The 11952-nt window shown below is 44.6% G+C and overlaps 3 protein-coding genes across 3 annotated transcripts; 1 reads left to right on the top strand and 2 right to left on the bottom strand.

The window, feature by feature from the left end:
• The first annotated feature begins 624 nt into the window (after nt 1–624).
• On the top strand, nt 625–3192 carry mettl26 (methyltransferase like 26). The gene is made up of 6 exons (XM_070827931.1): nt 625–949; nt 1185–1347; nt 2195–2254; nt 2355–2422; nt 2698–2776; nt 2909–3192. The coding sequence occupies exons 1-6, from the start codon at nt 756–758 to the stop codon at nt 2963–2965; spliced, it is 621 nt and encodes a 206-aa protein (XP_070684032.1). The 5' UTR covers nt 625–755; the 3' UTR covers nt 2966–3192.
• A 660-nt stretch (nt 3193–3852) lies between these two features.
• Nucleotides 3853–5772, bottom strand: wfikkn1 (WAP, follistatin/kazal, immunoglobulin, kunitz and netrin domain containing 1). The gene is made up of 2 exons (XM_070828499.1): nt 5506–5772; nt 3853–5370 (listed from the first exon to the last, which is right to left on the bottom strand). The coding sequence occupies exons 1-2, from the start codon at nt 5770–5772 to the stop codon at nt 3853–3855; spliced, it is 1785 nt and encodes a 594-aa protein (XP_070684600.1).
• Nucleotides 5773–7061: 1289 nt separating this feature from the next.
• On the bottom strand, nt 7062–11302 carry LOC139199338 (ras-related protein Rab-40C-like). Its single transcript, XM_070828391.1, has 6 exons — nt 10626–11302; nt 10463–10523; nt 10290–10350; nt 10120–10197; nt 9682–9904; nt 7062–9090 (listed from the first exon to the last, which is right to left on the bottom strand). Exons 1-6 carry the CDS (start codon nt 10777–10779, stop codon nt 8789–8791), a joined length of 879 nt encoding a protein of 292 aa, XP_070684492.1. The 5' UTR covers nt 10780–11302; the 3' UTR covers nt 7062–8788.
• Nucleotides 11303–11952: the final 650 nt, after the last annotated feature.

The raw sequence follows: 11952 nt of genomic DNA, 5'->3' as shown, positions 1-11952 counted from the left end.
TTTGTGTTGGCCAAAACATTTTGTTCATCTCTGCTGTTTCTATTTATGTCCTGTTATTCGGACAGACCTTTTAAATTATTGTACCCCGATTGCTGTGTCTGTTAGATATAAATGTGAGCCTGGGAGAAATGTGAAGTTAATATGTGTGTAAATCTTGTAAAATAGGATGTGAACCTGAATGCTATTTTCCCTTAAATAAAGAAACCCTCGATTTAAAATGTGTATTTGTATTATCGTTGCTTTACAGGGTTTGTTCTGGTGCTGGAAATCCTTGAAAATGCTTGGATTTTAAGGCAGTGTTTTCAAGGTTTGAAAAGTGCTTGTATTTAGAATAGAGTGCTTGAAATTCTAATTATATTAATATGATAAATTGCTGTATTTTGAGAAAAATAAAATAATGTCGGGGAAAGATGAATTGATCTGAGTGTATTTAATTTACTACGACCGTAACGTGCTGGAAAAGCTCGATAATAACCACTTTGACAAAGCCAGAAAACTGTTTTATTTTGGAAAATGAGTGGGATCCCTAGTTTTGGTTTTATAACTGTGCACGAGAGCGTGTCCGTCCAGTGCTCCTATTGGATGCCCGGTAAGTCACATGAGGTAATCCGGAAGTGGGTCGTTTTCAGTCCAAAAACAAAACATTCGTGGGTGGTATTGAGTTACACAACCTGGACTGACGTTACTCGGGTCTGCTGGAGTGGTTTCGTACATTGCACCGTATCGTTTCACGGTTATACCCGGGGTTTGGCACGATGCTGAACGCCGCCGCCGCGGAGAGGAACAAGGAGCCCATCCTGGCGGTGCTCCTGGAGAGCGTGAACACCGGCAGACACCTGCAGGCTCTGGAGATCTCCTCCGGTACCGGGCAGCATGTCACACACTTCGCTCAGGCCCTGCGGAATATAACCTGGCAGCCCTCAGAGTACGACCGCCAGTCTCTGGTCAGGTAAACACAGCTTGTGTGTGTCGGTTGGTAACAATCAAACGTTCCTTAGAAACAGCGTAGAAACACGAGTATTTACGGCACGGATTTATTCCTGCGTAGCAAACTTAAAGAAACGTATCTGCCCTGTAGTTAACTAACCACCACTGATGAAGGCCAGGCTCACTGTGCTGCTAAAACGAGTGTTTTGTTGGAGGGTGCCTGCTATAACAATACTGTGTTTTGTTCCCATTCTCAGTATAGAAGCGTACAGGGCCCATTACCAGCTGAACAATGTGAAACCTGCCATCCACCTGGATGCTTCTCTGCCCCATCAGTACTGGGGGGGCATCCAGCCTGACAGCCTCGATCTGGTAGTCAACATCAACATGATCCACATTTCTCCAATGGCCTGCACAGAGGTAGGACTGCTGGCTTTCTGCGGGCTCATGTCTGCTCAGTGTTGTGACAGGTCTTATGTAACCGAGGAACCCAAAACTGGATTAACAGCTGGAAAACTGAACCCGGGGGTCTCGGGACCTCTGAGGACTGTGGGTGCAATGTGTGGCAATTAGTTTGTGATAATTTGATGAATTGCACATTGGTTTGGTGATACTCTATGCACCACTGAAGCACAATAAGAATGACAAAGGCCTTATGAGCACCTGCATTATTACCTAATCTTGAGGCCCTGTGTAATAGAGGGACGTTTAAATGAAGTCAGGAGTCTTTATTATGTTGGTTTATATTGTGCTTACATGGTGCATATAATAGATGTGTAATACATCAACTCACCACAAGCTAACTATTATCATTTTTGGTCTGGCCCCCCCTAGTGGCTTAATCCAGCCCTGATCCTTCCCAAAAAACAGCTGTGGTTTAAATCTGCCAGGAGCAAGACATTTTTTTAAAATGTATGCTTCATTAGAGGCAGAACAGGTGAATGCTATACCTGAAAACATCATCTAAAAGTACCATAAATAAGAGTCAGAAGTCACAAAGCTTTAGCCACCACATAGTCTGACTTTAAGTTTTGCACAGTGATTTCTTGACTCGTCCTTGTGGTCACTTTCCATAAAGCAGAATTATTGCAGTATCGTATACACAGTCAGACCTTCTTACCTCAGATGATGGCTGCAAACTATGCTGCTTCACTCTGTAAAAGAAGCAGAGAACAGAAAGGGCTGAAGCTGTCGTCCCTCCTGCCACTCAACCCCCACCGTGTGTGATCTCATGCCTTCATTTTAAGGTGTCGCTGTTTTCTTCTAGGGTTTATTCAGAGGGGCAGGAGTGGTGCTGAAGCCACAAGGACTTTTGCTGACGTACGGGGTGAGTGAAAACTGTGCCTGTCATTATCAAATATTGTGAAATCTAAACATTACATTGTGATTATTTTACGGCACATAACATCTTTTGTTGTAACCTGCAGCCCTATGCAGTGAATGGCAAGATCGCCCCTCAAAGTAATGTTGACTTTGACTACAGCCTGCGGCAGAGGTAAAGTACTCTGTGTTTTATAGATTTTCTTTTAATGCTTCGTGGAATTTAATTTTGTGGAGATTTGAAATGAAATTGCGTGATCACAGTATTTTCTTGCGGTCATGAACTTTCCTTAAAAGATCAGGTCAAACCAAACGTACAGCAGCATCTGTTTTCTTAGTGTATGAGAGAGCAGCAGTGTGTCATTATAGTTGGTTTGGTTTTGTCACACATACAATAAGTGATGGTGGCTGTAGGTTGTATAAAGGCAGTTTTTTTTTTTTATGTCACAGGAACCCAGAGTGGGGACTCAGGGATATCTCCCTCCTCAGTTCTATAGCACAAAGAAACGGCTTATTCCTGGAGAAGATGGTAAGTAATTTAACATTAAAGCATCCAACACAATTTTTTATCTTTTGAAATGCAAAAAGATGAGAATGCCAACAATGCTGTTGTGGGAGTATCGGTTTATTAATGTACGATTTTAATTCTTTGCTTTGCCAGATGGACATGCCGGCAAACAACAAGTGTCTTCTGTTCAGGAAGGAGAGTTTGGTGTGAAGTGTCCTGCTGCTGCAGACCAGTATTGGAGCAGAATGGTGAAAAAGCCTTAACTTACACTTGAAGCTCAGATATATTGCCAAATTTTCCAGAACTGTTAATGAATCATTTCCCCATATTCTAATCCACATGGACATTAGATGGATCTGTTGAATCAGAACGGAAATACGATAACCTAGTATACACTTTCTTCTTCTGTATTGCACACTTGAGTAAATGAGTAAAAAGTCCCACATATATGTTGTCTGTGAATTATATTTACCTTGATACAGCCACTCACTCATTATTTACTCATTCAGTTTGCAGGGACCGCCAGTGAAACTAAGTTAGCTGAAGTGCTTTGTAGTGGGGGATATAAGAGAGAACGTGCTGTACATACACAATTATACCTAACTACAAAATGCCTATATAAAACTATAGCCTATGTAAATGACTAATATAAAAAGCCCAATACATGACAAACTGAATACAATGAAACAGAAAAACACAATATATAGGTGATATACTATAGGTGGCCATTTCTTTAGCATCACAAGCTTGGCAAGTTGATCAACTTGTGTGGCTGCTATAGCGGCTACGATCTTATTTTTTCAGAATACAAATACAGACTACATGGAAAAAAAAAAAAAAGTCACCATTTTTAAAAAGAGAATTTCAGCACTTCCATGAATGGACTCACAACACATCTGGAATGTAGCACAACCTGTGTTGTGATTGAAATGATCTCTGATAACTTAATGTACGGTATTGAACATATCTTTGTCTTTTGTTTTAGCGACTAGTAATTTTAAATATCAGCTTTTCTTGTTGCAGTCCTGATGCTCATCTTTAGTGCTAAAGGTAAAGGCGACCCCGGACCCTCTGTGGCCTGACAAGTCGGAGTTCTTTTATGATGCCTCGCAGGACTTTTTATTCAGAACCTCCCGAAGCTTCTTGAGTCTGCGTTCTGTTATGGCTCTGACATAGCTGTCTGACTGGATGATGGCAATGCCATCCTGCACTACGCCCATCACCAGCAAAGGGTTTTCCTCCATGGTGATGTTGGGACAGGGACAGCTCCAGTCTATCTTGGCGATAGTCACCTCTAGGTGTTTGGTGTTGAAGAAGGTCAAGCCCATCTTTTCGTCTCTCAGGACTTCTTCCAAGCTAAACCGGGCTAACCCAGAGTCCAGATCCTCCACCAGCTCCGTTAGCCGCCCCACAATCGCAAAGTCACTCCGGCACAAGCTGGGCACCATCTTCCCCCTCACCCGACAGGTCTTACAAGGTTTCTTCTTGGGTTGTGGGCAGTTTGCCTCACACTCCTTCCTGGTGCGGAAGCTGTTGGCATTCCCGTGGCAGCCACCATACACAAAGGCTTGGCACTGTTTCATCAGGGAATTCCAGGCCCAACGTGGCTCCCAGGCCTTGCAGGGGCCCTGGACAGCGGGCAGGGAGCAGATGCCCATCCCTTCTCTCTGACAGGAGGCCTTGCACTCCTCGTAAGTCTCAAATCGGTTGCGGCTGTCGTCACATCCGCCGTTGCTGAAGGCCATGCAGGAGCCCAGCTTGGTGTCATAAAACCAGTCCACGTGGCGCTCACCGCTGCACACTCTCGTGTCCACTTCAGCCAGGCAGTCTGCTGGTGAGAACGGCCGTCCCATGGGCATCTCGGGATCTTCAGAGAAGTCATCATCAGCCCGGCGGATGACGGACAGCGGGTAGTCTGCACGAAGAGCTCCCACCAAATTCCGTGCGATGCAGGTGTAGGTACCCGTATCCCACACCTGGGCATTGTAAATGACCAGCTGGCCAATGTTGGTGATAACCACGTTGCCGTACATCTGGTCAGGCCTCATGACCAGCCGTTCGTGCCGTTCGCTCTGCTTCTCCCATGTTACATCAGGCCTGGGGACTCCAATGACATCACAGTGGAAGCTGACTGTGCCCCCGACGTAGATGGACTGGTGGTGAGGGTTGGAGTACAGTGTGGGGGGCATGGGGTCCTCCTGGGAGGACGTCGGGGTGGGGTTGGCTGTGGTGTCCTGAGGCAGTGGACTGGTGTGAGGTCCGGCCAGGTAGAAGCGGCACGCGACCACAGTTAAAGTCACCCCACGGATGCAGGCCTCCGCGTCCATGTAGCAGCGGTTGAAGTAGGTGAGGCCGTCCGAAGCACAGGTGAAGTTGGGCTCTTTCTCACAGCGGTCCTGGCACTTGCAGATGGGTTGTCCATCCCAGATGTCGCAGATTGCCCCCTGCTGGCTGCAGATAAAGCCCTCACAGGTAGCTGTGGAGGTGGGGGCATCACTTCCTTTCCCTCCACCCTGCCCATCTGGCTGGGCAGGGGTGCCATCAGAGAAACGTGCAGCCACACAGCTGTTGAGGCCACACACGTTGGTGCAGCACTTCTCAAAGTCAGCACAGTCCTGCGCGCACACACACACACACACACACACACACACACACACAGAACAGCATTTATGGAATCAAATTCAAACACACGCGCACAGAGAAATGAACATATGATTATTAAAGACTAATAATGACATAAATAACACCACCTCGTCGACGCTGCATTCCCTCTCGCAGGTGCTTTGCGCATCCACCCACAGATTAGAATTCAGCTTGTTGGGACAAAATCCTTCGTGCTGAACTTTGGATGCCGCTACACTTGCACACAAAGAAAGTTCGGGTAACCCGCAAACCAAGAGCAACAACAAACACACACGTATCCATCCCAACACTGGTTGGAGTGAGTTGGGTGCATTGTGCCAACTTTTATCCGCTATAAATCTATCCTCCAAAAGCTGTAGAGGGATTTTATACATTATTGCTGTTTTGCATGAGTCGCCCACCGAGTAAATCCATTCCTCCTTTAGGTCTTCAAATTCGGTATGTAAGTCTAAAGTCGACTTTCAAGCGTGGTCGTCCGTTTTGTGCGTAAACATTGTGGAAATCGGTTTGTTGTGCGCAGAGAGGAGAGCAATCCCAAAGATCAAAACGAGATCCAATGCGCCGGACATTTGCAGCGCAAAATACATCCCAGATAGGCTTTTAAAAATGCAGCTGGGTTTGCATGAAATATTCGCACTGATGATCAAAACAAAACTCTTGCAACAAAGGGCAAACTCTCATTCACGTCGATTTCCCCGGACAGCGAAATGAGCGAACGAGACGGCACAATGAGAGAGAAAGACGCAACATCAGCCTTTCAGAGTGTGAATGGAGGTGGAAAGGGCAGCCCCTCTGACCGCCCCCACGGTCGTCCAGTGTCTGAAACTCTTATGAAGCAGCCCCATGCGCTAAGCAACTGCACAAACATTGTAAAAACATCAAAGAAGACGTGGGGCCGCGGTGGCAGTCTGTCCCAACAACCGTGCGCACGGAGCCACACATTCCGGTGAGAAATCCAACGTTAAACGCGTCCAGACAGAATTTATAGAGGCGTCGTTCATAAATAAGGTGATGAGTTGTTGGTTAGGAGTTCATCTTCGGTTTTAAGCGCGTCTCCAGGTGGTTTTACGCAGCACAGACCTGCGCAGATACTTGTTTTCTTGCACAAATCAGTGAGAAAAATTGTTCAAATTGAAAAGTTGCGAGTGCGAAGCTGAGAGCGTGAACAAAAAAAAAAAAAAAAACCCAAACACGGGGCGTGTCGCGTCGTGTCCTGCAAAACATGTTGTTTACGTCCGTCTCGTCTAGACGTTGGTCACTTTACCACCGTCCCTCATTCACACGCAGCTCAGAGATGCCACGGTCAGGTGGGAACGCGTAAAAGCGCCACATTTTCTATAGCGCGCGTCTCATCTTTGTCCCGGCGCAGCTCCGAGGCGATGAGAAGCAGCACCCCTCATCTTTTCATTGGAAGTGACCCTGCAACCTTTGGGTGACTTTTGACCGCGCTGCATTCATGCACGGCGGCGATGTGCCGATTATCCAAAAGTGGCCAATACCGAGAGAGCAGCTAATCAATTCAGAACCCCCACACCCCCCACGGGGTTTATTGCACTTGAGCAGCGAACGGGACAAAGGGTACAAAAAATATTCCCACAATTCTCTTGATAAATGTTTGAATGAAAAATCAAGCTGAGGAGAACAAAAAAGAAAAAGCAACCTCCTGGTTTTACCCTTTATTCTAATGGGCGACTGTTGTCAGCGGAGACAAGAGGAGTTATTCCCCTATCCAAACTTTTTGAGCACAGATCTGATAGCGATAACCACAATCAATCAAACACTTACATATAGTGCTTTAAATGTTCATTCAAGGAATTTTGTTCACCTGTTGTACTGATCTGAACGCAGCACAGAAAACATGCACCAATTTGTTATCCCCCTGGATGATCTGATCACACATGAAGCCGTGACACTGGGAACGCTGCAGTGGAAATACAGCAAGTTAATCAGAGGTGGAAAGAAAACTGATATCAGAATAAAAGTATCATAAGAAACAACATCTTTTGTTCGCTCTCGTTAAAAAAAGGCTGGAAAATAAGCATTTACTTAAGCAGCAAAAGTACAAATACTCTGAGAAGACACCATGCTCAATAAAAACATTACAGTAGCAGATGTGCCCGATGCCTTTCCACCTCTGATTCTTACAGTCCTACATATTACCATGTGGCCACAGGAAAGTAGCAAACGGAGATTGTTTTACATTCATAAATACATAACATGTACATAAAATATCCAGGAAAAAAAAAACATTGAATTAAAATGTTCCTCTCACCAATATTCTGAGTTTTACAAATTCCGGGTAAGAATCGAGAGAAACGACTGCAGCACTTTCTGAAAGGCTAAACGCCGGGACTGAGCAAACAATCTGTACATCTGAGTTTGTACAAGGTTTCCTCATCAGCACCAAGCAATCTCTGAATTGCACCAAAAGTGAACAGATTTGAGTTGATCCTGAACCAGTTAAAGCAGTGACACAACTGGGGATATTAGACTTGGAGGCAAAAATGGCCTGAAGAAAGTCAACAGATGTTCAAACCAGCGACTGACGGAGAAGATGGAGGGTGAATTCGTTTGGGCTGGAATTTAGGGGCACCACAGGAAGTCTTAAAAGCAAGACGACTTGCCTCGGCTTTGCCGGGCAGTCTCACAGATGAAGTTGGTGCTAGTCTAAGAATGGTTCTACATGTGTGTGACTTCAGGAAGTCCAGTACTAGTCTGTCTGGGAAAGTAGCCCTGCTCTTCTCGTGACATTCAATTTAAGCTTGTCTCATTCAGAACTTATCTGAGTTTTAAATAAGTAGCTTAGCACCCTTGAGGTTGCAATGGGTTTTTTTGTTGTTTTTTTTTACTTTAGACGAAGGACGCACAAATAAGTTGCACACCAAAGCAGGTCTCCCAAAAGACCAAACAAGCATATTAGCTCCTCTCCGAGATCAATTACCAAACACAGACCAAAACAACTAGCACATACAGTATATTTACAACTTCAAGTCCAACTTTAAATACAATAAACAATCATCTTCCAAATAAAAGCTAGCTAATGTCCCTCCACTTGTTTGTAGTGTAAAGAGGTGAGTGATAATCCTTGATTCACATCTGCTGGTCCCAGGGAAATCTTGGTTTACTTGATCACAGTGAGCCTCTGTAGCAGAGAGCACGGGTAGACGGACATCCACAAGATGGCACCGGCAAGCGCAAAGAGGACAGAGGACAGAAACCCACCCGACCATCCGAGCCAGTCCCCACAGGTCAGTGTAAGTTCACAGCTATATCCGTTTCTGGTGAAGGTTGCTGGTGGCTCTCCCTGCTCGTCTGCGGCTCTGTGACCTCTCAGAGCAACAACACCTTTAATACTGGCCCTATGGAGGCAACCGTCAGTCCGCTCCTTCACTATGAGATCTTACAGTTCCCCTTAGACGATGACTCCGAGTTTTTCGGAGGACTCTGAGGAGGCCTGAAGGACTTTGAGCGTTTCAGACTGTTGGCTTTGCTTCCGCCGCTGCTTCCGCCGGACGCCGTGCTGTTGGCCACTGAGTAGGAGCGTCCATGCATCATGACTGCGTTCATGCCGTTGGCCATAGAGAAAGACTTGAGGTGGGACTTGATGGCCACAGGCAGGGGCAGTTTGTCGATAAGGTGCACCTGCGTGCAGGACACGATTGAACGGCAGCACAGATCTTGGAGGCTGAAGACTGTGGAATAAGAAAAAGGGAATATTATGAGTGGCTGTCATGTCAGATACTCCCTAAAGTTTAACAGCAGACATGTGACATCTTCAATACATCTTTCTGTGTCCAGGAACCATCTATTTGAACATCATAAAAAGGTGTAGACCAGCGAGATGGCGCCCCTGCGAATTTCTTACTGAATGCACAATGAATTTTGTTTTTAGACTGACAGAACAAGTAACAACTGGATTCTCAAGTGCCACTTTAAAAAATGGCACTGTGAAGTACCTTGAAATGGTAACTAAACAATGCAAATACATAATGTAATGTACTTTGATGATCCACATAATGGCTTTCACTGGAACTACTACCAAAGCATTAATATCAAAGAGTAACCAGTGTAACTGGTACACTGTTCTTGTGATTTCACAATGTTTTTGAGGTTTTCCAAAATAATTTGTTTTGACAAACAGAATTCCAATCATATTCACTGCAAAGGGGTGGCAGGAGAAATATCAATCTGGAGGCGATCTGACCCCTCTTTCTAAAAGAAAACAGAATGCATTTGCAATTTGACAAAACTGGTTGAAAAAAAATCACCCGGCTCAGGCTCACCTCTGTTGGGCCTCCAGAATTTCTCCATGCCGTGCCTCATCAGCACAATGCGTGAAAGCTCCGTGAAGGACTCGATGACGTTGAAGTTGCACAGCGGGCTGACCTCAAAGAAAGTCATGCTGTTCTTTTCTGCATACGCCCTTGCCTGCTCCGTTGGTACCTGCCGCTTGAAAGCAAGGTGAAGCCGGTTGCCCACCAGGATCCTGGGTACACCTGGGGCATGCTGATGGAAATAAACAATACTGTTACTATATTTAGGTAATGTTACCCAGTTCTTAAGCAGGATTTCTAGAAGCTGTTCTACACCTCTCATCCTCAGTTGCACTAAGTAACACACAATGGTCTCTCAAGGGTGGAAGCATATAGGATTAATCCCTTTCACATATATTTCCTGTACTTCCTTGTCAACCACAAACAGCAAAGGTTGAATGGAATTACCTCGTCAATTTCCCGAATCCAGCGGTCAATGCCGTCGAACGACCAGCCATTAGTGATGTCGTACACGAGCAGGATGCCCTGTTGAATCAAAGTCAAACATGTTGACATATATACTGTATTACATAAGGATGAGGGGGAAAAAAGACCAAATTTACTCTCTAATTCCTCACCTGTGCTCCACGAGAGTAAGACCTGAAGATGGTGCAGAATCTGCCTTGTCCTGATGTGTCCCTGTATAAGACACACACACGTACAAGCATGTAAGCAGACCAGTACGCCATGGGTTTGTCCATCACTGCTGCCACTGTTGACTTAATGATTGTAAATTGCTAAATCTACTCACCACAGCTCTAATTTCACCCTCCTCCCATCCAGCAGAATTGTGGTGGTCTTGTAATCAATCCCTGAGATTACACACAGTCGACACCAAGTTAGTAGATGCTGGTCATTCTAGGCATTTTGATTCATTTCCAAACAGATCAACAAAAGCAGAAATCATTGCTCACCACTGCTGTAGGCATAGGGAGACTCCACTGATCCGTCTTGCAAGCTGTCCAAGATTTCTCCCTTTCCGACATCGCTGTCTCCCACCAAAAGAAATTTCAGGAGGTAATCGTAACTCTTGACAGGACTACTCTGGGTCCCCATCATCCCACGCATTGGAACCGGTTCACAGAGAGCTTTACAAGCTCGCCAGAGGTCCACTGTTCGGGGAAAGGGACAAACCAGACGGTCCCTAACAGTGGTAGCTAAAAGTAGGCGACCGCCGCTTGACGTTAACGTTAGCTAACCAGCTAGCTGGTACATTACCCACGATTTACATTAACTCTGTCCTTTATAAAGATGTTCCACATATAATACTATTCAGGCTCCAATGGGCTGTAGTCAATCGCGCGTTATTAGCTCTGCGAGCAGTGATCAGACAACGTCGATGCAACGACAATGTTCACGTTAATAACCAAAACAACCTTAACTAGCTGTTAGCTTGTTAGCTAGTTAGCTAACACAAACGATAACAACGCATTTTAGCACAAACAGAGGATACAAAGTAAAGACAAGGCCGTTTAGTCCTCCATAAAGCGATATCCTACCAAACAAAATCCGATTGTTTCACTTTGTTCATAAAGAAGAAAAAAAACAACAGGGGATTTTCAGCTTCCGAGCACAACGTCTAACCAAGACTGTGTTGGAACTTCCGTGTACTGACGTCATCGTCTGCGTAACATCCGGGTGTGATTTTGAAAAAATAAAGGACATTAAAAAAAACTACTGTATGTTAATTAGCTTATTTTACATGACAAATTTAACATTCTTTTGTGATAGGAAATGTAATGTGCACATATAATTAATCTGCTTTAGGAGTTATTTTAAAAGATAGAAAGAAAATAGTGCCTTTTGTACCTTTTTTATTTGAGCTTTATTGCAGTTTTATGTCTCAATTTATTTAATAAGCAGTACTAATACACATGGTACTATATTTTTATACGCAATTATATTGATGCAACTGATCAGTTACCCTTATTCTATGAATGAAATATGTTTCATTGAAATTTGGGTGGAAATGCCATGCTGTTGCTTGACCATGGCAAGACAAAAATATACCTTAGCTATTAAGTCAAGTGAACCTACATTTTATTTTCCACGTTATACTACTGAATTTAAATGTGAAAGGAAATATCATGTTGTAATCTACTTTAAAAACCCACAGAGGTACATGACAGATACAGAGAAAGGTTTAGTCTGTTAAGAGTGATTATCACCGGGCACCTCTCATTGGTTGTTCTTGATTGCCATTTGCAGCAGCTGTGGGAATTCTGGCATAACTGCAGAATA

Source organism: Pempheris klunzingeri, chromosome 3 (genome assembly GCF_042242105.1).
Source record: "Pempheris klunzingeri isolate RE-2024b chromosome 3, fPemKlu1.hap1, whole genome shotgun sequence".
Classification (NCBI taxonomy): Eukaryota; Metazoa; Chordata; class Actinopteri; order Acropomatiformes; family Pempheridae; genus Pempheris; species Pempheris klunzingeri.
Note: the sequence above shows the minus strand (reverse complement) of the source record. Positions and strands in the feature narration are given on the sequence as shown.

Coding starts and splice junctions, on each gene's coding strand:
- mettl26 (XM_070827931.1), top strand. CDS start 756: ATGCTGAACGCCGCCGCCGCGGAGAGGAACAAGGAGCCCATCCTGGCG. Junction 950..1,184: donor GACCGCCAGTCTCTGGTCAG/GTAAACACAGCT, acceptor TCCCATTCTCAG/TATAGAAGCGTACAGGGCCC. Junction 1,348..2,194: donor CTCCAATGGCCTGCACAGAG/GTAGGACTGCTG, acceptor GTTTTCTTCTAG/GGTTTATTCAGAGGGGCAGG.
- wfikkn1 (XM_070828499.1), bottom strand. CDS start 5,772: ATGTATAAAATCCCTCTACAGCTTTTGGAGGATAGATTTATAGCGGAT. Junction 5,371..5,505: donor GGGAATGCAGCGTCGACGAG/GTGGTGTTATTT, acceptor GTGTGCGCGCAG/GACTGTGCTGACTTTGAGAA.
- LOC139199338 (XM_070828391.1), bottom strand. CDS start 10,779: ATGCGTGGGATGATGGGGACCCAGAGTAGTCCTGTCAAGAGTTACGAT. Junction 10,351..10,462: donor AGGGTGAAATTAGAGCTGTG/GTGAGTAGATTT, acceptor TGTCTTATACAG/GGACACATCAGGACAAGGCA. Junction 10,198..10,289: donor CTTACTCTCGTGGAGCACAG/GTGAGGAATTAG, acceptor TTGATTCAACAG/GGCATCCTGCTCGTGTACGA.